At 46.5% G+C, this 26,922-nt stretch overlaps 1 protein-coding gene across 1 annotated transcript in view; it reads left to right on the top strand.

Annotated features, from left to right (window-relative positions):
- Positions 1–26,922, top strand: part of ADGRA1 (adhesion G protein-coupled receptor A1) — a 453,444-nt gene that overhangs the window by 32,386 nt on the left and 394,136 nt on the right. Inside the window, exon 2 of the mRNA XM_072131164.1 lies at positions 5,860–5,931. Within this exon, the coding sequence (XP_071987265.1) occupies positions 5,860–5,931 (72 nt within the window). The remainder of the gene's footprint in view (positions 1–5,859; positions 5,932–26,922) is intronic.

The raw sequence follows: 26,922 nt of genomic DNA, 5'->3' as shown, positions 1-26,922 counted from the left end.
CTGCTGTGGGAGAGAATAGATCTAGCGGTGGAGAGCAAGGAAACAAAAATAAAGGATCTTGGAAATATTTTTTATAAAAGAGACATAAATCAAAAGTCACGTAAAAATCTCTTTTTATCCACATTTTTTTGGATATAGGATACCTTTTAATTTAAAGGGGTATTTTCATCATAGTCATGTAGGGCACGTCACATGGATGAGTATGGTCCAAAAAAAAAATCACTCATATATACGCCCCCATAGATGGCTATGGCGCCCAGCCACGGTACGATGAGCACACACTTGTGCGACTTTATTGTACCGTGCACAGGAAAAAGATGCTCTATGATGGCCATGATTCGTGTTTGTATGCGTGCCCAGGTAAAAGAGGCCTTAAGAAGAGCTGTGTGTGTATGCGGATGGATGTAGGCGTCTAGAGCGTGAGTGTGTGAATGTATGTAGCAGACCTGAGTGAGTTAATGTATCAAGATGTTTGTGGTTGAATGGTTGTAGAAATACTGGGGCTCATTTACTTACCCAGTCCTGTCGCTATCCCGTGGCACGTTGTCCAACGTGGATTTGGGATTCACTACGGTTGTGCGGCCGATATCCAGTAGGTGTCGCTGCTGCGCCGAGGTCCGCCAGAGTTCACCTGCTTCTTCTCGGTGCATTTCATTTTTTGAATTCCGTGGTTTTTCCGAATCCGTTGGGTTGTCCGAAGGCCATGCCCCCGTCACGTGAAAGCTGGCGGAAATTGCGCCAAAATCTTATCGCGTGCGCCAAAATCCCAGAGGAAATTGGCGCAAAATGGAAAAATTCGGGAAACCCGACGAAAGTGCGGCCGTGGAGCCCTTAGTAAATGAGCTCCACTGTGTGTGATTGATTGGGTAGACCAGAGCTGTGTGTAAATTAATGGATGAAGCAGAGCTATCTGTGAGTCTTTTGATGTAGAAGATCTGTGTGTGAGTGAATGGATGTATCAGAGCTGTGCGTAAATGAATGGATGTAGCAGATCTGTGTGCAAATTAATGGATTAAGCAGATCTGTTTTGAGTGAATAAATGCAGCAGAGCAGTGTAAATGAATGGATTTAGCAGATCTGTTTTGAGTGAATGAATGTAGCAGAGCAGTGTAAATGAATGGATGTAGTAGAGATGTCTGTGAGTCTTTAAATGTAGCAGATCTGTGTGTAAGTGATGGATGTAGTAGAGCTGTGTGCAAATTAATGGATTTATCAGATCTGTTTTGAGTGAATGAATGTAGCAGAGCAGTGTAAATGAATGGATGCAGCATAGCTGTCTTTGAGTCTATAAATGTAGCAGCTCTGTTTGTAAGTGAATAGATGTAGCGGAGCTGTGTGCAAATGAATGGATGCGGCAGAGCTTTGTGTAGCGTATATATGTAGCAGATCTGTGTGTGAGAGAAAGCATGTATCATGTGTGTTCTGTGCTTGTGTGTGACAAACAGGGAATTTTTAAGTGGTGTAACATATATTTCATGCAGTATTAAAAAAAAGCTATTGGAAAAGGTAAAACCCTGATGACAGGTTCCCTATAAGTATTACTATTTGTATCTTGCATTCAAAACATATTTTTTTTTTGTTTCAGAAAAACTATGGACCAGAATTACATTCTTTGTGTTAAAACTGTAAATGATAACAAATTCTGCATAAAGAGGTTACGTTTGAATTATTGAATTTTTAAGTTGAGGGCGAACTCAGAAAGCCAAAATCCTCTCCATGCTAAAATCTTACATTCCCAACATGTGCAAAGCAAGTTCCATTTAGATTCCTTTTGGGTATTTATGTAAAACAGCGAGCACAAAATCTGCAAACATAAAAGACACATGGACCGAAGCCGCATCAATAATTAATTGGGGAACATTCAGGATGAATATTCCGCTTTATGCTTGACACAAATATTGACTCTCTCCATACAAGACATTGAAGTGTCCGTGATTTAGAGTCGCTATAGTCATGATGGATAATGGCGAAATCCATGTGCTCTATGGACAAGTCTTCTATATCATATTTGTCAATATTTTATAGCTGTATTTCCGCTCCTGAATATCACACAGAGGCGAGACAAAGGCGCACAGATCGTTTTATTATTGTGCAATTATAAAATTCATGTTTGTGCTCAGCTGGGGAGATGGAAACACAAGAAATGGACAGATTTTAATATGATTTTTCGGTTAGTTTTGCCAGAGGAAGAAACCACCCAATGTGTTTCTTTAATTAGATATTTTACTGACATTTAAACATTGTTTGTGTCCATATAGATGTTTCCATTCAATATTAGATGGTTTTGTTCAGGGCATGTGCCGGGGCCCAGAGCTGCTGGTGGGGCCCACATAAGGCTGTATTTCAGGAATCCATGGGGGTAAGGGGGGCTGTATCTGATGAATCCATAGGGTGTGAGGGGGTTGTTTGGGTTAGATTAACTAGGGAACATGAGACTGTTTTAGTTACTGAAATTTTACTGACCTCACTGTAAAGGGGCCCACTGAGGCTCTGTCGCCCAGGGGCCTCCTGAAACCTAGAGCTGACCCTGTTTTTTTTTTTTCATTTAAAAACTTCTGAGAAGGACTGGGGCAGTGTGAATATTTAAAAAAAAAATTAAAATATACTTACCCTGCTTCAGCTCCTTGTTCCCATGATGAGGCCAATGGTCTCACTGTGCAAAAAGACACGTGAACAGGAAGTGCATGAACAGGAAGCACATGTGATCAGTGTGACCTATCAGTGTCCTCAGTGGAGACGGTAGCAGGAACTAATGGACCCACCCCTTGTTTTTTACATGGATAAGTTTTACAACCTAAAGCTGGTAATTTAGTTACAACTCAAAATTCTATATCATGAAACCTATATCATGGCATGTCATGACCACTGGAGGTGCAATTTCCAGATAGTGTTCTTTAAAATTTTCAGAAAAGACTTCTTCGGGAGGTCTACTATACCAACTAAACTTGATAATTGAAAGGACCAAAATCAGTTGCAAGAGCGATTAATCTGTATAATAGCACTGTTTCAAACGACTGTAGTCAGGCTGTGAATCACTGCTGGCTGTTTCCCAGGCAGACTCCAAGTAGAGGAAAGGACTCCAAGCATCATAGTGATGCCTTAGGCCCCTTCCACACTAGCGTTTTTCACGCTCGAGTTCTGCGCGTGCTTTTGACGCGCAGAACTTGCATAGCACTCTGTCCCATTGTTTCCAATGGGCCTTTCCTCATTTGCGTTGTTTTTCACACGCGTGCTTGCGTTTGTTTTGACGCGCGTCAAAATCGCAGCATGCTCTACTTTTGCGTTTCACGCGCGTTTTTCCCGCCCCAATCAAGTCTATGGAGACGCATCAAAAATGCATTGCACTCGCAAGCATTGCAAGTGCAATGCGAGTGCAATGCGTTTTAAACGGATGGGTTGCTAGGTGACATGAATAATTCCCCTGCTCGAGATCGAGCATTTCATTAAAAAAACACAGAGAACAGTGAAGAATAGAATAAAAACAGTGAACACAGTGAACACACCTGCCACCTGCTCAAGTGTCTTGGACAATGAACTGGACAGACTAACTTATGGAGGAAATGGAGGATGTGTCCCTTCTGACTGTTTTCAATATGCAGTTTTGGAAGCTTTGGAGAACCTTCAAAGGTCCTGAAATAGCTCTTGTGTACATGTATAAGGATCTCATGGCTGAAGGTCCTTCTCAGTATAACATTTTAGGGGTGGTTTGGGTGGCCATGTGCCCCTTAAAAGGCTTGAGCCCGGGCAAACACCAAAAACGCATATATTGCAATCCGCTACTGTTCTCCCTGCTCCATTGGCACTTCCCTTCTCCCTCAGGCTGTAATCTCAGGCAGTGGTATGGAAAAAGTGCTACCATGCAATTTAGTAGGACCACCCAATTAACCAGTTGCCATTCTGTGTCCGATATATATCGGACACTTAGCGGAGTGACTTAGTGCTCAGAGTCCGATATATCGCTCGCAGGTGCTTCCTGACGAGACGGCCCGATGCCTGGGATCGATAAGTGACACCCCCCATGACATCACAGGAACAATTTGATTTGTCCTGCAATGTCGATCGCCGCCACTGGCCAGTAAATACTGTAAGTCATGACAAATCTAAATATCCCCCCACTTTCCAATGCCACCATTCAGCATTTGGTGGTGTTGGAGAGCAGAATACTTGTGATCTGTCTTGTAGATACTGGGGGTCAATTACTAAGGGCCCGATTCACGTTTTCCCGACGTGTTACCCGAATATTTCCGATTTGCGCCGATTTCCCCTGTATTGCCCCGGGATTTTGGCGCACGCGATCGGATTGTGGCGCATCGGCGCCGGCATGCACGCGACGCAAATCGGGGGGCGTGGCCGAGCGGAAACCCGACGGATTCGGAAAAACCGCCGCATTTAAAAAAAGAAATGTATCGCTTGGGACGCGCTTACCTTCACTCAGCCCGAGCCGGTGAACTCCAGCGCGTTCAGATGCTTTTCAGCGCAGCAGCGCCACCTGGTGGACGGCGGAGGAACTACCTTGAAGCCAGCAAAGAGAACGCGCAGCTGGATCGCGAAAGGACCGGGTAAGTAAATCTGCCCCACTGTGCCCAAAAGCACTAATCCCCTCCCCATCATCTGTTTTTCATTGCGTTATCCCTAGCACTGTCCGTTTTTCCTTGTGTTAGGCCCCACATTGTCCAGTCCCCCCCCAACCGCACTTATAAGAGCCTTGTGATTGTAGTAGTAGGAGTAGTGTGGAGAAGGTAGTAGTGCATGCCGTATGCGGAGGATGTAGTGTTGCACGCATAGTGCGGAGGATGTAGTGTTGCACGCATAGTGCGGAGGATGTAGTGTTGCACGCATAGTGCAGAGGATGTAGTGTTGCACGCATAGTGCAGAGGATGTAGTGTTGCACGCATAGTGCGGAGGATGTTGTAGTGCACGTAGTGTGCGGAGGATGTAGTAGTGCACGTAGTGTGCGGAGGATGTAGTAGTGCACGCCATATGCAGAGGTTTTAGTAGTGCGCTCTGTAAAAAGTAGTGCGCTCATAAAAAAATAAGCAAATGTAAAAAAAAATATGGAAACAGAAAGAAGAGAAATGGCAAAAAAAATAGAACATTTGAAACTTTGAAAAATTTTTTTTTTTTTCATTTTTCCTAATTTTTGAATTTTTGCCCCCCAAAAATCCAACCTATCAGCAAAATCATACTACTATTATAAACTACAATAATGGGGCAGATTTATCAAGCTGTCTGAAAGTCAGAATATTCTTAGTGTACCATGGCAACCAATCACACCTCCTCTTTAAAATATTCATGAGCACTGGTAAAAAGAAAGCTGAGCTGTCATTGGTTGCCATGTGCAATTAAGAATATTCTGACAGCTAGATAAATCTGCCCAAATGTGTCACGAGAAAACAATCTCAAAATCATTTAGATTAGTAAAAGTTGAAAAGTTATTACGACCCGAAGTGACACTGGCTCAGCCCTAACGTACAAACTGGCTGCATCCTTAACATCTACTGAAGTTGCTTGTTTTTTCCAAACACTCAGACCTGTCATCAACCATCAGATCATAGATGAACCTTTCAAAGTTTTTGTTGAACAGCAGTTTGTCCATACATTCAGTAATACTTAGCTCCATTTATTCTACTGACCCCCTGGGACCCCCATGAAATATAGATGACCTCTTCTTCCATGATCTTCAGTATCTAAGCAGTGCAGTACAGTTCTTACAGAATTACAGGTTATTTTTGGATTCCACTTTTTGAAATGAGTTTAGTGATTGGCTTCTCGACAGGTAATGAGCATAAGACACAACAACCTATGCAGGAAGAATAAGAAATGTATTTACTTCTCCTCTTTGTGCTTTCTTCTTTACAGAATTCTCAGCAATAACAAGATCTCTCTTATAAAGTACCGATCTTTTCTTGGATTAAACTCCCTGGAGAAATTGTGAGTACGAATTTCATTCCGAACGTTTTTAAGAGCTGAAAAGTTGCTACAATTGAAGTGGGTACCTGGGTGACTCGGATCAGAGCCTCAAATGCATTTCACTTGTCAGTGTCTGTACACCGCCTGACTTACACATCAAAAAGACAAGATGAACCCGAAAGTTCATGAAAAGGAAATACATGTCTATAAATAAACAAATAAAAGTTGAAAAAGGCAATTTTCTCAAAAGGCCAACTTCATGTGGTGAAAGGAATAAAAGAATCAAACATCAACCTGTCATTGTGTTTCTACATATGTTGGCCTGTGAAAAGTCCTTATCTATTCTCATATCCAGAATTTCTTCTGGGAGTCTATATGGCTCTACACAAGACCTGTATATTGTGATGGTAGAACCATCCTTTCCTCTATGTGTAGAGATTGCCCCTGTATATGGTGATGGTAGAATCACCTCTCCTCTAGGTATAGAGGATGCCCCCTGTCTATGGTGATGGTAGAACCTCCTCTCCTCTAGGTGTAGAGGATGTCCCCTGTCTATGGTGATGATAGAACCACCTCTCCTCTAGGTGTAGAGGATGCCCCCTGTCTATGGTGATGGGAGAACCGCCTCTCCTCTAGGTGTAGAGGATGCCCCCTGTCTATGGTGATGGTAGAACCACCTCTCCTCTAGGTGTAGAGGATGCCCCCTGTCTATGGTGATGGTAGAACCTTCTCTCCTCTAGGTGTAGAGCATGCCCCCTGTCTATGGTGATGGTAGAACCTCCTCTCCTCTAGGTGTAGATAATGCCCCCCGTCTATGGTGATGGTAGTGCTGCCTCTCCTCTAGGTGTAGAGGATGCCCTCTGTCTATGGTGATGGTAGAACCTCCTCTCCTCTAGGTGTAGAGGATGTCCCCTGTCTATTGTAATAGTAGAACCTCCTCTTCTTTAGGTGTAGAGGATCCCTCTGTCTATGGTGATGGTAGAACCTCCTCTCCTCTAGGTGTAGAGGATGCCTCCTGTCTATGGTGATAATAGAACCGCCTCTCATTTAGGTGTAGAGAATGCCCCCTGTCTATGGTGATGGTAGAACCGCCTCTCCTCTAGGTGTAGAGGATCCCTCTGTCTATGGTGATGGTAGAACCGCCTCTCCTCTAGGTGTAGAGGATGCCCCCTGTCTATGGTGATGGGAGAACAGCCTCTCCTCTAGGTGTAGGGGATCCCTATGTTTATGTTGATGGTAGAACCGCCTCTCCTCTAGGTCTAGAAGATGCCCCCTGTCTATGGTGATGGGAGAACCGCCTCTCCTCTAGGTTTAGAGGATGTCCCCTGTCTATGGTGATGGGAGAACCGCCTCTCCTCTAGGTTTAGAGGATGTCCCCTGTCTATGGTGATGGTAGTACTGCCTCTCCTCTAGGTGTAGAGGATGCCCCCTGTCTATGGCCATGGTAGAACCTCCTCTTCTCTAGGAGTAGAGGATGCCCTCGTCTATGGTGATGGTAGAAATGCCTCTCCCCTAGGTGTAGTGGATGTCCCCTGTCTATGGGGATGATAGAACCTACTCTCCTCTAGGTGTAGAGGATGCCCCCTGTCTATGGTGATGGTAGAACCGCCTCTCCTCTAGGAGAAGAGGATGTCCCTTGTCTATGGTGATGGTAGAACCACCTCTCCTCTAGGTGTAGAGGATGTCCCCTGTCTATGGTAATGGTAGAACCGCCTCTCCTCTAGGTGTAGAGGATGCTCCCTGTCTATAGTGATGGTAGAACCTCCTCTCCTCTAGTTGTAGAGGATGCCCCCTGTCTATGGTGATGATAGAACTGCCTCTCCTCTAGGTGTAGAGGATGCCCCCTGTCTATGGTGATGATAGAACCTCCTCTAGGTGTAGAGGATGCCCCCTGTCTATGGTGATGGTAGATCCTCCTCTCCTCTACGTGCAGAGGATGTCCCCTGTCTATGGTGATGTTAGTACTGCCTCTCCTCTAGGTGTAGAGGATGCCCCCTGTCTATGGCCATGGTAGAACCTCCTCTTCTCTAGGAGTAGAGGATGCCCTCGTCTATGGTGATGGTAGAAATGCCTCTCCCCTAGGTGTAGTTGATGTCCCCTGTCTATGGGGATGATAGAACCTATTCTCCTCTAGGTGTAGAGGATGCCCCCTGTCTATGGTGATGGTAGAACCGCCTCTCCTCTAGGAGAAGAGGATGTCCCTTGTCTATGGTGATGGTAGAACCACCTCTCCTCTAGGTGTAGAGGATGTCCCCTGTCTATGGTAAAGGTAGAACCGCCTCTCCTCTAGGTGTAGAGGATGCTCCCTGTCTATGGTGATGGTAGAACCTCCTCTCCTCTAGTTGTAGAGGATGCCCCCTGTCTATGGTGATGATAGAACTGCCTCTCCTCTAGGTGCAGAGGATGCCTCCTGTCTATGGTGATGGTAGAACCTCCTCTCCTCTAGGTGTAGGGTATGCCCCCTGTCTATGGTGATGGTAGTACTGCCTCTCCTCTAGGTGTAGAGGATGCCCCCTGTCTGTGGCCATGGTAGAACCTCCTCTTCTCTCGGTGTAGAGGATGTCCTCTGTCTATGGTGATGGTAGAACCGCCTCTCCTCTAGGTGTAGAGGATGCCCCCTGTCTATGGTGATGGTAGAACCTCCTCTGCTTTAGGTGTAGAGGATGTCCCCTGTCTATGGTGAGGGTAGAACCTCCTCTCCTCTAGGTGTAGAGGATGCCCCCTGTCTATGGTGATGGTAGAACCCCCTCTCCTCTAGGTGTAGAGGATGCCCCCTGTCTATGGTGATGTTAGAACCTCCTCTTCTCTTGGTGTAGAGGATGCCCCCTGTCTATTGTGATGGTAGAATCTCCTCCCCTCTAGATGTAGAGGATGTCCCCTGTCTATGGTGATGGTAGAACCTCCCCTTCTCTAGGTGTAGAGGATGCCCCTGTCTATGGTGATAATAGAACCGCCTCTCTTTTAGGTGTAGAGCATGCTCCCTGTCTATGGTGATGAGAGAACCACCTCTCCTGTAGGTGTAGATAATGCCCCCCTTCTATGGTGATGGTAGAACTGCCTCTCTTCTAGGTGTAGAGGATCCCTCTGTCTATGGTGATGGTAGAACCGCCTCTCCTCTAGGTGAAGAGGATGCCCGCTGTCTATGGTGATGGGAGAACCGCCCCTCCTCTAGGTGTAGATAATGCCCCCCGTCTATGGTGATGGTAGAACTGCCTCTCCTCTAGGTGTAGAGGATGCCCCCTGTCTATGGTGATGGTAGAACCTCCTCTCCTCTAGGAGTAGAGAATGCTCCCTGTCTATGGTGATGATAAAACTGCCTCTCCTCTAGGTGCAGAGGATGCCTCCTGTCTATGGTGATGGTAGAACCTCCTCTCCTCTAGGTGTAGGTTATGCCCCCTGTCTATGGTGATGGTAGTACTGCCTCTCCTCTAGGTGTAGAGGATGCCCCCTGTCTGTGGCCATGGTAGAACCTCCTCTTCTCTCGGTGTAGAGGATGTCCTCTGTCTATGGTGATGGTAGAACCGCCTCTCCTCTAGGTGTAGAGGATGCCCCCTGTCTATGGTGATGGTAGAACCTCCTCTGCTTTAGGTGTAGAGGATGTCCCCTGTCTATGGTGAGGGTAGAACCTCCTCTCCTCTAGGTGTAGAGGATGCCCCCTGTCTATGGTGATGGTAGAACCCCCTCTCCTCTAGGTGTAGAGGATGCCCCCTGTCTATGGTGATGTTAGAACCTCCTCTTCTCTAGGTGTAGAGGATGCCCCCTGTCTATTGTGATGGTAGAATCTCCTCCCCTCTAGATGTAGAGGATGTCCCCTGTCTATGGTGATGGTAGAACCTCCCCTTCTCTAGGTGTAGAGGATGCCCCTGTCTATGGTGATAATAGAACCGCCTCTCTTTTAGGTGTAGAGCATGCTCCCTGTCTATGGTGATGAGAGAACCACCTCTCCTGTAGGTGTAGATAATGCCCCCCTTCTATGGTGATGGTAGAACTGCCTCTCTTCTAGGTGTAGAGGATCCCTCTGTCTATGGTGATGGTAGAACCGCCTCTCCTCTAGGTGAAGAGGATGCCCGCTGTCTATGGTGATGGGAGAACCGCCTCTCCTCTAGGTGTAGATAATGCCCCCCGTCTATGGTGATGGTAGAACTGCCTCTCCTCTAGGTGTAGAGGATGCCCCCTGTCTATGGTGATGGTAGAACCTCCTCTCCTCTAGGTGTAGAGGATTCCTCTGTCTATGGTGATGGTAGAACCGCCTCTCCTCTAGGTGTAGAGGATGCCCCCTGTCTATGGTGATGGGAGAACCGCCTCTCCTCCAGGTGTAGAGGATGCCCCCTATCTATGGTGATGGTAGAACCTCCTCCCCTCTAGGTGTAGAGGATGCCCCCTGTATATGGTGATGATAGAACCTCCTTTCCTCTAGGTGTAGAGGATCCCTCTGTCTATGGTGATGGTAGAAACACCTCTCCTCTAGGTGTAGAGGATGTCCCCTGTCTATGGTGATGGTAGAACCGCCTTTCCTCTAGGTGTAGAGGATCCCTCTGTCTATGGTGATGGTAGAAACACCTCTCCTCTAGGTGTAGAGGATGTCCCCTGTCTATGGTGATGGTAGAACCGCCTCTCCTCTAGGTGTAGAGGATGCCCCCTGTCTATGGTGATGGTAGAACCTCCTCTTCTCCAGGTGTAGAGGATGTCCCCTGTCTATGGTGATGGTAGATCTTCCTCTCCTCTAGGTGTAGAGGATCCCTCTGTCTATGGTGATGGTAGAACTGCCTCTCCTCTAGGTGAAGAGGATGCCCCCTGTCTATGGTGATGGGAGAACCGCCTCTCCTCCAGGTGTAGATAATTCCCCCCTGTCTATGGTGATGGTAGAACTGCCTCTCCTCTAGGTGTAGAGGATGCCCCCTGTCTATGGTGATGGTAGATCCTCCTCTCCTCTAGCTGTAGAGGATCCCTCTGTCTATGGTGATGGTAGAACCGCCTCTCCTCTAGGTGTAGAGGATGCCCCCTGTCTATGGTGATGGGAGAACCGCCTCTCCTCCAGGTGTAGAGGATGCCCCCTATCTATGGTGATGGTGGAACCTCCTTCCCTCTAGGTGTAGAGGATGCCCCCTGTATATGGTGATGATAGAACCTCCTTTCCTCTAGGTGTAGAGGATCCCTCTGTCTATGGTGATGGTAGAAACACCTCTCCTCTAGGTGTAGAGGATGTCCCCTGTCTATGGTGATAGTAGAACCGCCTCTCCTCTAGGTGTAGAGGATGCCCCCTGTCTATGGTGATAATAGAACCGCCTCTCTTTTAGGTGTAGAGCATGCTCCCTGTCTATGGTGATGAGAGAACCACCTCTCCTCTAGGTGTAGAGGATGTCCCCTGTCTATGGTGATGATAGAACCACCTCTCCTGTAGGTGTAGATAATGCCCCCCTTCTATGGTGATGGTAGAACTGCCTCTCCTCTAGGTGTAGAGGATCCCTCTGTCTATGGTGATGGTAGAACCACCTCTCCTCTAGGTGAAGAGGATGCCCGCTGTCTATGGTGATGGGAGAACCGCCTCTCCTCTAGGTGTAGATAATGTCCCCCGTCTATGGTGATGGTAGAACTGCCTCTCCTCTAGGTGTAGAGGATGCCCCCTGTCTATGGTGATGGTAGAACCTCCTCTCCTCTAGGTGTAGAGGATCCCTCTGTCTATGGTGATGGTAGAACCGCCTCTCCTCTAGGTGTAGAGGATGCCCCCTGTCTATGGTGATGGGAGAACCGCCTCTCCTCCAGGTGTAGAGGATGTCCCCTATCTATGGTGATGGTAGAACCTCCTCCCCTCTAAGTGTAGAGGATGCCCCCTGTATATGGTGATGATAGAACCTCCTTTCCTCTAGGTGTAGAGGATCCCTCTGTCTATGGTGATGGTAGAAACACCTCTCCTCTAGGTGTAGAGGATGTCCCCTGTCTATGGTGATGGTAGAACCGCCTTTCCTCTAGGTGTAGAGGATCCCTCTGTCTATGGTGATGGTAGAAACACCTCTCCTCTAGGTGTAGAGGATGTCCCCTGTCTATGGTGATGGTAGAACCGCCTCTCCTCTAGGTGTAGAGGATGCCCCCTGTCTATGGTGATGGTAGAACCTCCTCTTCTCCAGGTGTAGAGGATGTCCCCTGTCTATGGTGATGGTAGATTTTCCTCTCCTCTAGGTGTAGAGGATCCCTCTGTCTATGGTGATGGTAGAACTGCCTCTCCTCTAGGTGAAGAGGATGCCCCCTGTCTATGGTGATGGGAGAACCGCCTCTCCTCTAGGTGTAGATAATGCCCCCCGTCTATGGTGATGGTAGAACTGCCTCTCCTCTAGGTGTAGAGGATGCCCCCTGTCTATGGTGATGGTAGATCCTCCTCTCCTCTAGCTGTAGAGGATCCCTCTGTCTATGGTGATGGTAGAAACGCCTCTCCTCTAGGTGTAGAGGATGCCCCCTGTCTATGGTGATGGGAGAACCGCCTCTCCTCCAGGTGTAGAGGATGCCCCCTATCTATGGTGATGGTAGAACCTCCTTCCCTCTAGGTGTAGAGGATGCCCCCTGTATATGGTGTTGATAGAACCTCCTTTCCGCTAGGTGTAGAGGATCCCGCTGTCTATGGTGATGGTAGAAACACCTCTCCTCTAGGTGTAGAGGATGTCCCCTGTCTATGGTGATAGTAGAACCGCCTCTCCTCTAGGTGTAGAGGATGCCCCCTGTCTATGGTGATGGTAGAACCTCCTCTTCTCCAGGTGTAGAGGATGTCCCCTGTCTATGGTGATGGTAGATCTTGCTCTCCTCTAGGTGTAGAGGATGCCCCCTGTCTATGGTGATGGTAGAGCCTCCTCTCCTATAGGCGTAGAGGATGCCCCCTGTCTATGGTGATGGTAGAACCTCTTCTCCTCTAGGTGTAGAGGATGCCCCTGTCTATGGTGATGGGAGAACTGCCTCTCCTCTAGGTGCAGAGGATGCCCCCTGTCTATGGTGATGATAGAACTGCCTCTCCTCTAGGTGTAGAGGATGCCCCCTGTCTATGGTGATGATAGAACCTCCTCTAGGTGTAGAGGATGCCCCCTCTCTATGGTGATGGTAGAACCTCCTCTCCTCTACGTGCAGAGGATGTCCCCTGTCTATGGTGATGTTAGAACTTCCTCTTCTCTAGGTGTAGAGGATGCCCCCTGTCTATGGTGATGGTAGAATCTCCTCTCCTCTAGATATAGAGGATGTCCCCTGTCTATGGTGATGGTAGAACCTCCTCTCCTCTAGGTGTAGAGGATGGCCCCTGTCTATGGTGATGTTAGAACCGCCTCTCCTCTAGGTGTAGAGGATTTCCCTTGTCTATGGTGATGGTAGAACCTCCTCTCCTCTAGGTGTAGTGGATTCCCCCTGTCTATGGTGATGGTAGAACCACCTCTCCTCTAGGTGTAGAGGATGCTCCCTGTCTATGGTGATGGTAGAACCACCTCTCCTCTAGGTGTAGAGGATGCCCCCTGCCTATGGTGATGGTAGAACCTCCTCTCCTCTAGGTGTAGAGAATGCTCCCTGTCTATGGTGATGATAGAACTGCCTCTCCTCTAGGTGCAGAGGATGCCTCCTGTCTATGTTGATGGTAGAACCTTCTCTCCTCTAGGTGTAGAGCATGCCCCCTGTCTATGGTGATGGTAGTACTGCCTCTCCTCTAGGTGTAGAGGATGCCCCCTGTCTGTAGCCATGGTAGAACCTCCTCTTCTCTCGGTGTAGAGGATGTCCTCTGTCTATGGTGATGGTAGAACCGCCTCTCCTCTAGGTGTAGAGGATGCCCCCTGTCTATGGTGATGGTAGAACCTCCTTTTCTTTAGGTGTAGAGGATCCCTCTGTCTATGTGATGGTAGAACCTCCTCTCCTCTAGGTGTAGAGGATGCCCCCTGTCTATGGTGATGATAGAACCTCCTCTCCTCTAGGTGTAGAGGATGCCCCCTGTCTATGGTGATGGTAGGACCTCCTCTCCTCTACGTGTAGAGGATGTCCCCTGTCTATGGTGAGGGTAGAACCTCCTCTCCTCTAGGTGTAGAGGATGTCCTTTGTCTATGGTGATGGTAGAACCCCCTCTCCTCTAGGTGTAGAGGATGCCCCCTGTCTATGGTGATGTTAGAAACTCCTCTTCTCTAGGTGTAGAGGATGCCCCCTGTCTATGGTGAAAGTAGAATCTCCTCTCCTCTAGATGTAGAGGATGTCCCCTGTCTATGGTGATGGTAAAAACCTCCTCTTCTCTAGGTGTAGAGGATGCTCCTGTCTATGGTGATAATAGAACCGCCTCTCTTTTAGGTGTAGAGCATGCTCCCTGTCTATGGTGATGAGAGAACCACCTCTCCTCTAGGTGTAGAGGATGTCCCCTGTCTATGGTGATGATAGAAACACCTCTCCTCTAGGTGTAGATAATGCCCCCCTTCTATGGTGATGGTAGAAATGCCTCTCCTCTAGGTGTAGAGGATCCCTCTGTCTATGGTGATGGTAGAACCGCCTCTCCTCTAGGTGAAGAGGATGCCCCCTGTCTATGGTGATGGAAGAACCGCCTCTCCTCTAGGTGTAGATAATGCCCCCCGTCTATGGTGATGGTAGAACTGCCTCTCCTCTAGGTGTAGAGGATGCCCCCTGTCTATGGTGATGGTAGATCCTCCTCTCCTCTAGGTGTAGAGGATCCCTCTGTCTATGGTGATGGTAGAACCGCCTCTCCTCTAGGTGTAGAGGATGCCCCCTGTCTATGGTGATGGGAGAACCGCCTCTCCTCCAGGTGTAGAGGATGCCCCCTATCTATGGTGATGGAAGAACCTCCTCCCCTCTAGGTGTAGAGGATGCCCCCTGTGTATGGTGATGATAGAACCTCATTTCCTCTAGGTGTAGAGGATCTCTCTGTCTATGGTGATGGTAGAAACAACTCTCCTCTAGGTGTAGAGGATGTCCCCTGTCTATGGTGATGGTAGAACCGCCTCTCCTCTAGGTGTAGAGGATGCCCCCTGTCTATGGTGATGGTAGAACCTCCTTTCCTCTAGGTGTAGAGGATCCCCCTGTCTATGGTGATGATAGAACCTCCTCTCCTCTAGGTGTAGAGGATGCCCCCTGTCTATGGTGATGGTAGGACCTCCTCTCCTCTACGTGTAGAGGATGTCCCCTGTCTATGGTGAGGGTAGAAACACCTCTCCTCTAGGTGTAGATAATGCCCCCCTTCTATGGTGATGGTAGAAATGCCTCTCCTCTAGGTGTAGAGGATCCCTCTGTCTATGGTGATGGTAGAACCGCCTCTCCTCTAGGTGAAGAGGATGCCCCCTGTCTATGGTGATGGAAGAACCGCCTCTCCTCTAGGTGTAGATAATGCCCCCCGTCTATGGTGATGGTAGAACTGCCTCTCCTCTAGGTGTAGAGGATGCCCCCTGTCTATGGTGATGGTAGATCCTCCTCTCCTCTAGGTGTAGAGGATCCCTCTGTCTATGGTGATGGTAGAACCGCCTCTCCTCTAGGTGTAGAGGATGCCCCCTGTCTATGGTGATGGGAGAACCGCCTCTCCTCCAGGTGTAGAGGATGCCCCCTATCTATGGTGATGGAAGAACCTCCTCCCCTCTAGGTGTAGAGGATGCCCCCTGTGTATGGTGATGATAGAACCTCATTTCCTCTAGGTGTAGAGGATCTCTCTGTCTATGGTGATGGTAGAAACAACTCTCCTCTAGGTGTAGAGGATGTCCCCTGTCTATGGTGATGGTAGAACCGCCTCTCCTCTAGGTGTAGAGGATGCCCCCTGTCTATGGTGATGGTAGAACCTCCTTTCCTCTAGGTGTAGAGGATCCCCCTGTCTATGGTGATGATAGAACCTCCTCTCCTCTAGGTGTAGAGGATGCCCCCTGTCTATGGTGATGGTAGGACCTCCTCTCCTCTACGTGTAGAGGATGTCCCCTGTCTATGGTGAGGGTAGAACCTCCTCTCCTCTAGGTGTAGAGGATGTCCTTTGTCTATGGTGATGGTAGAACCCCCTCTCCTCTAGGTGTAGAGGATGCCCCCTGTCTATGGTGATGTTAGAACCTCCTCTTCTCTAGGTGTAGAGGATGCCCCCTGTCTATGGTGATGGCAGAATCTCCTCTCCTCTAGATGTAGAGGATGTCCCCTGTCTATGGTGATGGTAGAACCTCCTCTTCTCTAGGTGTAGAGGATGCCCCTGTCTATGGTGATAATAGAACCGCCTCTCTTTTAGGTGTAGAGCATGCTCCCTGTCTATGGTGATGAGAGAACCACCTCTCCTCTAGGTGTAGAGGATGTCCCCTGTCTATGGTGATGATAGAACCACCTCTCCTCTAGGTGTAGATAATGCCCCCCTTCTATGGTGATGGTAGAACTGCCTCTCCTCTAGGTGTAGAGGATCCCTCTGTCTATGGTGATGGTAGAACCGCCTCTCCTCTAGGTGAAGAGGATGCCCCTGTCTATGGTGATCTGAGAACCGCCTCTCCTCTAGGTGTAGATAATGCCCCCCGTCTATGGTGATGGTAGAACTGCCTCTCCTCTAGGTGTAGAGGATGCCCCCTGTCTATGGTGATGGTAGATCCTCCTCTCCTCTAGGTGTAGAGGATCCCTCTGTCTATGGTGATGGTAGAACCTCCTCTCCTCTAGGTGTAGAGGATGCCCCCTGTCTATGGTGATGGGAGAACCGCCTCTCCTCCAGGTGTAGAGGATGCCCCCTATCTATGGTGATGGTAGAACCTCCTCCCCTCTAGGTGTAGAGGATGCCCCCTGTATATGGTGATGATAGAACCTCCTTTCCTCTAGGTGTAGAGGATCCCTCTGTCTATGGTGATGGTAGAAACACCTCTCCTCTAGGTGTAGAGGATGTCCCCTGTCTATGGTGATGGTAGAACCGCCTCTCCTCTAGGTGTAAAGGATGCCCCCTGTCTATGGTGATGGTAGAACCTCCTCTTCTCCAGGTGTAGAGGATGTCCCCTGTCTATGGTGATGGTAGATCTTCCTCTCCTCTAGGTGTAGAGGATGCCCCCTGTCTATGGTGATGGTAGAGCCTCCTCTCCTGTAGGCGTAGAGGATGACCCTGTCTATGGTGATGGTAGAACCTCTTCTCCTCTAGGTGTAGAGGATGCCCCTGTCTATGGTGATGGGAGAACCGCCTCTCCTCTAGGTTTACAGGATGTCCCCTGTCTATGGTGATGGTAGAACCTCCTCTCCTCTAGGTGTAGAGTATTCCTCCTGTCTATGGTGATAATAGAACCGCCTCTCTTTTAGGTGTAGAGGATGCCCCCTGTCTATGATGATGATAGATCCTCCTCTTCTCTAGGTGTAGAGGATGTCCCCTGTCTATGGTAATGGTAGAACCTCCTCTTCTCTAGGAGTAGAGGATGTTCCCTGTCTATGGTGATGGTAGATCCTCCTCTACTCTAGGTGTAGAGGATGCCCTCGTCTATGGTGATGGTAGAAATGCCTCTCCCCTAGGTGTAGAGGATGTCCCCTGTCTATGGGGATGATAGAACCTCCTCTCCTCTAGGTGTAGAGAATACCCCCTGTCTATGGTGATGGTAGAACTGCCTCTCCTCTAGGAGAAGAGGATGCACCCTGTCTATGGTGATGGTAGAACCTCCTCTCCTCTAGGTGTAGAGGATGCCCCCTGTCTATGATGATGATAGATCCTCCTCTTCTCTAGGTGTAGAGGATGTCCCCTGTCTATGGTAATGATAGAACCTCCTCTTCTCTAGGAGTAGAGGATGTACCCTGTCTATGGTGATGGTAGATCCTCCTCTCCTCTAGGTGTAGAGGATGCCCTCGTCTATGGTGATGGTAGAAATGCCTCTCCCCTAGGTGTAGAGGATGTCCCCTGTCTATGGGGATGATAGAACCTCTTCTCCTTTAGGTGTAGAGGATGTCCCCTGTCTATGGTGATGGTAGAACCTCCTCTCCTCTAGGTGTAGAGGATGCCCCCTGTCTATGGTGATGTAGAACCACCTCTCCTCTAGGTGTAGAGGATGCCCCCTGTCTATGGTGATGGTAGAACCACCTCTCCTCTAGGTGTAGAGGATACCCCCTGTCTATGGTGATGGTAGAACCACCTCTCCTCTAGGTGTAGAGGATGCCCCCTGTCTATGGTGATGATAGAACCGCCTCTCCTCTAGGTGTAGAGGATGACTCCTGTATATGGTGATGGTAGAACCTCCTCTCCTCTAGGTGTAGAGGATGCCTCCTGTCTATGGTGATGGTAGAACCTCCTCTCCTCTAGGTGTAGAGGATGCCCCCTGTCTATGGTGATGGTAGAACTACCTCTCCTCTAGGTGTAGAGGATGCCCCCTGTCTATTGTGATGGTATAAGCGGCACTCCTCTAGATGTAGAGGATTCCCCCTGTCTATGGTGATGGTAGAACCTCCTCTCCTCTAGGTGTACAGGATGCCCCCTGTCTATGGTGATGGTAGAACCTCCTCTTCTCCAGGTGTAGAGGATGTCCCCTGTCTATGATGATGATAAATCCTCCTCTTCTCTAGGTGTAGAGGATGTCCCCTGTCTATGGTAATGATAGAACCTCCTCTCCTCTAGGTGTAGAGGATGCCCTCGTCTATGGTGATGGTAGAAATGCCTCTCCCCTAGGTGTAGAGGATGTCCCCTGTCTATGCGGATGATAGAACCTCTTCTCCTCTAGGTGTAGAGGATGTCGCCTGTCTATGGGGATGGTAGATCCTCCTCTCCTCTAGGTGTAGAGGATGCCCCCTGTCTATGGTGATGATAGAATCTCCTCTCCTCTAGATGTAGAGGATGTCCCCTGTCTATGGTGATGATAGAACCACCTCTCCTCTAGGTGTAGAGGATGCCCCCTGTCTATGGTGATGATAGAACCACCTCTCCTCTAGGTGTAGAGGATGCCCCCTGTCTATGGTGATGGTAGAACCTCCTCTCCTCTAGGTGTAGAGGATGCCCCCTGTCTATGGTGATGGTAGAACCACCTCTCCTCTAGGGGTAGAGGATGGCTCGTGTCTATGGTGAAGATAGAACCGCCTCTCCTCTAGGTGTAGAGGATGCTCCCTGTCTATGGTGATGGTAGAACCTCCTCTCCTCTAGGTGTAGAGGATGCCTCCTGTCTATGATGATGGTATAACCGCCTCTCCTCTAGGTATAGAGGATGGCCCCTGTCTATGGTGATGGTATAACCGCCTCTCCTCTAGGTGTAGAGGATGTCCCCTGTCTATGGTGGTGATAGAACCTCCTCTCCTCTAGGTGTAGAGGATGTCCCCTGTCTATGGTGATGGTAGAACCTCCTCTCCTCTAGGTGTAGAGGATGTCCCATGTCTATGGTGATGGTAGAACCTCCTCTCCTCTAGGTGTAGAGGATGCCCCCTGTCTATGGTGATGGTAAAAGCGGCTCCCCTCTAGGTGTAGAGGATGCCCCCTGTCTATGGTGATGGTAGAACCTCCTCTCCTATAGGTGTAGAGGATGTCCCCTGTCTATGGTGATGTTAGAACCGCCTCTTCTCTAGGTGTAGAGGATGCCCCCTGTCTATGGTGATGGTAGAACTACCTCTCCTCTAGGTGTAGAGGATGCCCCCTGTCCATGGTGATGGTAGAACCTCCTCTCCTCTAGGTGTAGAGGATGCCCCCTGTCTATGGTGATGGTAGAACCTCCTCTCCTCTAGGTGTAGAGGATGCCCCCTGTCTATGGTGATGGTAGAACCTCCTCTCCTCTAGGTGTAGAGGATGCCCCCTGTCTATGGTGATGGTAGAACCACCTCTCCTCTAGGTGTAGAGGAAGCCCCCTGTCTATGGTGATGGTAGAACCTCCTCTACTTTGTACATCCCCTTTAACCATTACATCATCTGTAAATTCTTCACCAAATACTCAGTATAAACAGAACCTGACCCGGTGAGGTGCCACTTCCATCGCCGTCATCAGGTCTCACTAAGCAGGAAGCAGATACTTTGCTGAACTCTTAAAAGCTGAGTCCACACAACTGCCCTTCACGTCGGTGTGCGAAACCTTGGCAGTCCATTTATTGCAATGGTTTTTATTAGGCATTGTGTAATTGAAACAATAGCGTCTCGTTGTAATTGTGCTGTATAATTAGATTGTGTAATTGGAGCCACATAACGCTCGGTATAATTGAAAACAGGACCCGAAAACTAACAGCTGGGGGGGGGGGGGGCACATTGCAGAAAAGTAGACAATTCCTTCCAAATGTGTGATAATGGGAGAGTTATGTTTCTTGACCCAGTAGCTTTTTGACAGCGGCGAGCAAATGTGCGGAGTTTACTATGAACAACCAAGGAAACTCAATAGAGTTACATCACACAGTCAGCTCTGCTACATCTGTGTATCTACAAGTCTCCAAGCTTGGGCGAGATATGTTTATAGTCCGCATATTTTTCTTGACCGATTTGATAGTGATGTACCGTAGCTTATTGCTTCATCAACATCACGGTATCCGTTTATCCCATATTTATAGTCATTTTTATTTTATTTTTGTGGGATAAGGTATAAAAATCCCTCTTTTGTATTAAAACTCATCCGCTTACCTATAAAATTTACCTTCCAAAGACATGTAAAATTCACAGCGAAGAGCCACTTTTAGAGGCTGAAGAGGAGTGTCACTACAGATTCCCATATATAAATTATATCTTTCAAACTGCATCAGATTCTCGGAGCTACAGAATTTGACAAATAGGCGGTTAGATGGGTTGTCCGATGGCCTGGGTTTGGGTTGGGGGTGCTCCCGTTGTTCTGCACTGCCACCCAACGGTGCCATGCTGTTTTAGTTTACAGAGACAGGCACACCCCAGTCCGACAATTTCCACCTGCCTTGCACACACACTAGTCCACTGCCACCATGCCATATACAGCATTTGTTTAAATGTGTATCCGGAGTGGTGGCGGTGGCCAGCTGGGGGGGCCAGGTTGTGGAAGTGCCTGCCTCTATAAACAATGAGAGCACTGGAGAAGCATGACACCGGCGCTGGACAACGGGAGCATAATTTTTTTTTAACAGCCCCCCCTCGCTCAGGTCAAGTGTATTTTTTGAAACAAACCCTTTAAAGATGGGAAATGGATCTTGCCCTGTTTCTAAAGTTCTATAGAGCACAGAACCACCAGCCATTCACCAGATTCATATCTTTAATATGCCACCAAACAGGGTTTTTGCAGTAACACCCCCCCCCCCTGCAGCCTCTAACAGTGACTCGTCTCAAGCAAAAAGTGACTCTTTTCAGCTCATTTGCATATGGCTTTGGAAATGATTTTTTTAATAGGTAAACGGGGTAGATTTAACATAAAGGAGGGAATTTTGAAAAGGATATTTCATAACTTAGCTGAAGGGGCTAGTAGTTTACTGGTGAAAAAGCTTGAGAGAGGTTCCCTTTATGCTACCACTGCATATAGTGGCTCTGCAACTATAGAGACTGCAGGATCCCAATGTAATGACATGACTATTGGACTGCTCAGGTGTTGGATACTGCTTGGACTGGAGAACTGTGTCCTTAGGTGCCACCAAAAGTACCAGCGCCACATGACAGAACTAGCATTTGGGCCCAAGAAGCTGCACAATATTCTGCCCATTTCCACCTTCCCATTTATAAAGTTAATAGCAGGAAATATAATGTTTTGCTTAAATTCATTTTCACCAATTGGAATGTTGGTGATTTGTAAACATCCTTTATTATTTTTACAGCCCTCGGAGACGCCGTTATAAAAAATATCTGCTTTTATGCAGCACTAAAGGTTTTGTGTTATGCAGAGATCTAGAACTTTATAGCGGTTCTGCACAGACATAACTTCAGGCGCGCGGCTTGTCAGGTCCTATTGTTAGGAAAAAAAGACCGGAGGGAAAACAATGAAAGTTTATTCAATGTATAATAGAGAGGTAGGTTCCCAATATCCATTGATCTCTGTTTCAAAGATCTCTTCTTGCTGTCAGTGACTGGTAGGAGTGGAGAAGACGGACGTCCCATTGTCACCATTATATATTAGGGTTCAAAATAAACCAATAGCGATGTGCCAAGCTCTTCATTTGAAATTAAAATTTTTAAGGCGTCCCTATTACAAAAGAAAGGACTGACTGATTATCTACATGGGCAATGGTTTTTAGGTGTTAATGCAGTTGAATGACCCCTTTAATGTTGGAGGGCCCCAATGTAAAATCTGCAACACAAACCCAATGACACTTATAATACCGACACCTTCTTATAAGAAAGTTGTAGAGGGACCTTTGGGTGCCTTCAGGATTCAGGGCCTGGTAGATACATAAACTATCCCGTAACCACAAGCCTAACCTCTAACCCAATAACCCTAAGGGTGATGCCACACATGGCGTTTTGAACCCGTTTTTGGTCAGTTTTTAAGCAGTCTGTTAAAAACGCATCTGTATTTGACAGGTTTTACCAATTTTCTTAATTAAAACTGGTCAAAAACGGATGAGTTTTAAAAAACGCATGCAATTTTCAAAATCGCATGCGTTTTTGGATGGACTGCTTAAAAACGGACCAAAAACGGGTTCAAAACGCCATGTGTGGTATCACCCGAAGGGCTCATTCAAAAAGCCGTTATGAGGGGCCATGATTTGACGCATGATTTGCAATCCCCATAAACCACTGTGGCTCCCAGAGTTGGGACGCTCGTCTGCCTATGGAGGGAGCAGGGGTGAAGAGTGCTCATCCCTCCTACTCTCCGGGGATCTGGTCTGGGCGAGCACATGGCCGTGGGAATGCATCCTATCTAGTGATGAGTGAATACGAACTGCAATTTTTCCCAAATCTGAACTCCAACCCAAGGTCACTAAACCCTGAACTACACTGAATCGGTCCACTCATCACTAACCCCTAACTGTATATTTCGCCTACACTCTACCTTAATCCTCCATACACATTAGACAAAAATTTGAAAAGTTTAGTTCTGCCGACTATATAATGTGCATGGGGCTTCCAAACTCTGTTGCCAGAAGAGATAAGAATCGGGCATTAAAAATAGAGATGAGAGAATTGTTGTAGATTCAGTAAAATTCTGGCTAAATACAGGCCCCAAATGGAATCCAAATTGTATCTGATTCACTCCGGATAATTTTTTTTAATGGTTTAAGCTTGCGTCTGCTTGAAAATGAAATTAAAAATTTAAAAAATTTGTGAAATGAGATAGGAACATTTATTTATTTAAAAAAAAACTTAGGGGACTGGAGGAGGTTACATACCAAGCAACATTGGTTCAGATCGAATTAATCCGGACTTGTATCGAATCTTTTGAACAATTTGACAAAGCTTTAGATGAATCACTCATTTCTAATTAAAAGAATAGATTCTTTAGGGAAGCAGTAATTGCAGGAGTAGTCTGGCAGCGATTACAAGGGAGCACTGTTGATGGTTATGTTAGAATATAGAATTTTATTCCCTTACATCTCTGCTGCATCAAATCCCTTCATTTTTCTTCCTTGGTGGAACCTGGCGGACAGGTGTCTGTTTTCAAACATACTAACTATATAACATGGCTCGAAACATGGCTACTTGCCATGGCCCACCTAAGGCTAAATTCACACACACGTGTGGGCATATGCCGGGGCCGCTCACCCACGCCCCTCTCCACAGAGAAAAATGGGGCACGACGTATTCTGGGGAAAAATAGGACATGTCCCATCCTTGTCCCGGCTACAGAACGGTACGGTGCCGCACATATATACTCCATATATACGTCGGCTGTATATACATCCCCCATATGGCAGGGAGAATGTAGCCTAAGGCTGTAAATAAAGAATCCACCATGGGGACAAGGGGGGCTGTATATAAAATAACCATGAGGGGGCTGTTTGGGATGATAAAATGGGGAATATTTTAGGAGACTGTTTAGTTTCTGAATTGTTAACACGTGACTTCTCTGCAAAGGGGCCCACTGAGGCTCTGTCGCCCAGGGGCCTACTGATACCTGGAGCCGACCCTGCTATAGCGAGTGTAAAATTTCAGGGACAGGAATGGGGATATATGTCTGATCCAGTAGAACTAGGATCATTCCTGCCAAAAATACAGTTAAATGTGGGTTCAATATGCCATTGCAAACTTATTTAGATGAAGTTTTTTTGAATTGGAGGTCTATTTTAAAGAAGTATTTCCTACAGTAGAGTCTACAGAGAGTACAAAGCTTTTGTCTAAAAACACACATCAACTTTTCTTTTCGTACCCCCTGAGGAAGCGTGGACGAAACGCGCGTTGGGGAGTCCGAGTGCTTCCCCCGCATACCACAAAATGGGTAAGACACTGGTCTTTTATTTCTAATTTCACCATCTGAATACAATTTAACTAGCAGTGCGCATTAGTTTAGTATCCACATATAGTGGAGATTCTTAGAGGCACTAACTTAGGTATATGGTACTTGTATGGTGGATATACCCTCTAGTGCAGTGATTTTCAACCTTTTTTGGGCCGCGGCACACTTTTTATACTTAGAAAATCCTGGGGCACACCACCAACCAAAATAGCACAAAATGACACTAAAACAGTCATATTATACATATAGTTAATAATATAGATTCTAAATTTATTTTACTCACTCAGTAAATGAGTGTGAAACCTCTTCCTCAACAGTTTTCAGTTTCTCCCTGTTTTTAGTATATGGTGCTGATTATTATGTGGCTCATATACTGCAAAATAAAGGGGTACAATGAGAAGTACTATGGCCATGAGGCCAGAGTACAAGTGCCAGCTCATATACTCAGCAAATGAGCTGGTACTTGTAGTACTCCAGCCTCATGACTATAGTATTTCTCATTTTACATCGCTGTGCATTGCCGGGAAACAAAACACAGGGGGCACCATAGTTTGGGGAACTTTCCCCGCGGCACATCCGACCATGTGTCGCGGCACACTAGTGTGCCACGGCACACAGGTTGAAAATCACTGCTCTAGTGCTATGCGGAGGTTTAGTCAACTCGGACTTGTTATATTGGATATCTTCCATTTAACATCCATTGTAATCAATTTTAATATTGTCGAATAAAAATCTTTGTTTATTTTACATTTGAGAACTGAGTGGCTCCTTGTTTTCTTGTGTGGTATAGACTCCTTGAACTGTGCACAGGTCTGCCACCTGCTGGTCATTCATCCTTATAATCAGGTGCACCTTATAATCCGGTGCGCCTTATATATGAAGCTAGACTTTTTAGGTTCATATTGATGGTGCACCTTATAATCCGGTGCGCATTATAGTCTGAAAAATACGCTTCCATCAATTGACACTAAATATCTGAAGATCATGATTGGAAATAGAAGATGACATATGTTAAGAAAATTTACCAGAGCTGATAGTCTGACATTATTTCTGGCACCCGATGACTTGAAAGATAAAACATGTGCTTGTAGATGGTGTCTGACATGCTCTATGTGAGAATCTCCTGTAGGCTCGTACGTTTGATCAGTAGGATCACACCTATCACAATGCTATTTCTTCCGCTTCTTACAAAGACGTTCAGCCGTGATTGATCTGCATCATACCAGGAAACCAGTTTGCAAAGTTGTCTTAAGTGTGAAATCTCAGAAAGATGACATTTTTATTCAGGGCCGGATTAAGGTTGGTGGGGGCCCTTGGGCGCAAAATCTGGTGGAGGCCCCCACTAAGTGTAGCGTACACACACGTCCTCCTGCTTCCTTTCCACTATCCCAGCAGTAACACAGCTACATACAGCCGCCTCACCCCAGTAACACTGCTACTTACAGCCGCCTCACCCCAGTAACACAGCTACATACAGCCGCCTCGCCCCCAGTAACACAGCTACATACAGCCGCTTCATCTCCAGTAACACAGCTACATACAGCCGCCTCCCCCCCAGTAACACAGCTACATACAGCCGCCTCGCCCCCAAGTAACTAAGCTACATACAGCCGCCTCATCCCCAGTAACACAGCTACATACAGCTGCCTCGCCCCCAGTAACACCGCTACATACATCCGCCTCACCCCCAGTAACACAGCTACATACAGCCGCCTCATCCCCAGTAACACAGCTACATACAGCGGCGACAGCACAAAACATATATATATGTATATATATAGAGAGTATATACATACATTCCAAATACACAGTATATACAAAAACCACATCATTCACATATATATAAATGTACACACATATATACATATATATACACAGTAGATGCATAAGTACACACATATATACATATATATACACAGTAGATGCATAAATACACAGTATATACATATATATACACAGTAGATGCATAAATACACAGTATATACATATATATACACAGTAGATGCATAAATACACAGTATATACATATATATACACAGTAGATGCATAAATACACAGTATATACATATATATACACAGTAGATGCATAAATACACAGTATATACATATATATACACAGTAGATGCATAAATACACAGTATATACATATATATACACAGTAGATGCATAAATACACAGTATATACATATATATATACAGTAGATGCATAAATACACAGTATATACATATATATACACAGTAGATGCATAAATACACAGTATATACATATATATACACAGTAGATGCATAAATACACAGTATATACATATATATACACAGTAGATGCATAAATACACAGTATATACATATATATACACAGTAGATGCATAAATACACAGTATATACATATATATACACAGTAGATGCATAAATACACAGTATATACATATATATACACAGTAGATGCATAAATACACAGTATATACATATATATACACAGTAGATGCATAAATACACAGTATATACGTATATATACACAGTATATACATATATATACACAGTATATACATATATATACACAGTAGATGCATAAATACACAGTATATACATATATATACACAGTAGATGCATAAATACACAGTATATACATATATATACACAGTAGATGCATAAATACACAGTATATACATATATATACACAGTAGATGCATAAATACACAGTATATACATATATATACACAGTATATGCATAAATACACAGTATATACATATATATACACAGTATATGCATAAATAC

The sequence above is a fragment of the Engystomops pustulosus genome, chromosome 11, assembly GCF_040894005.1.
Source record: "Engystomops pustulosus chromosome 11, aEngPut4.maternal, whole genome shotgun sequence".
Lineage (NCBI taxonomy): Eukaryota > Metazoa > Chordata > Amphibia > Anura > Leptodactylidae > Engystomops > Engystomops pustulosus.
Note: the sequence above shows the minus strand (reverse complement) of the source record. Positions and strands in the feature narration are given on the sequence as shown.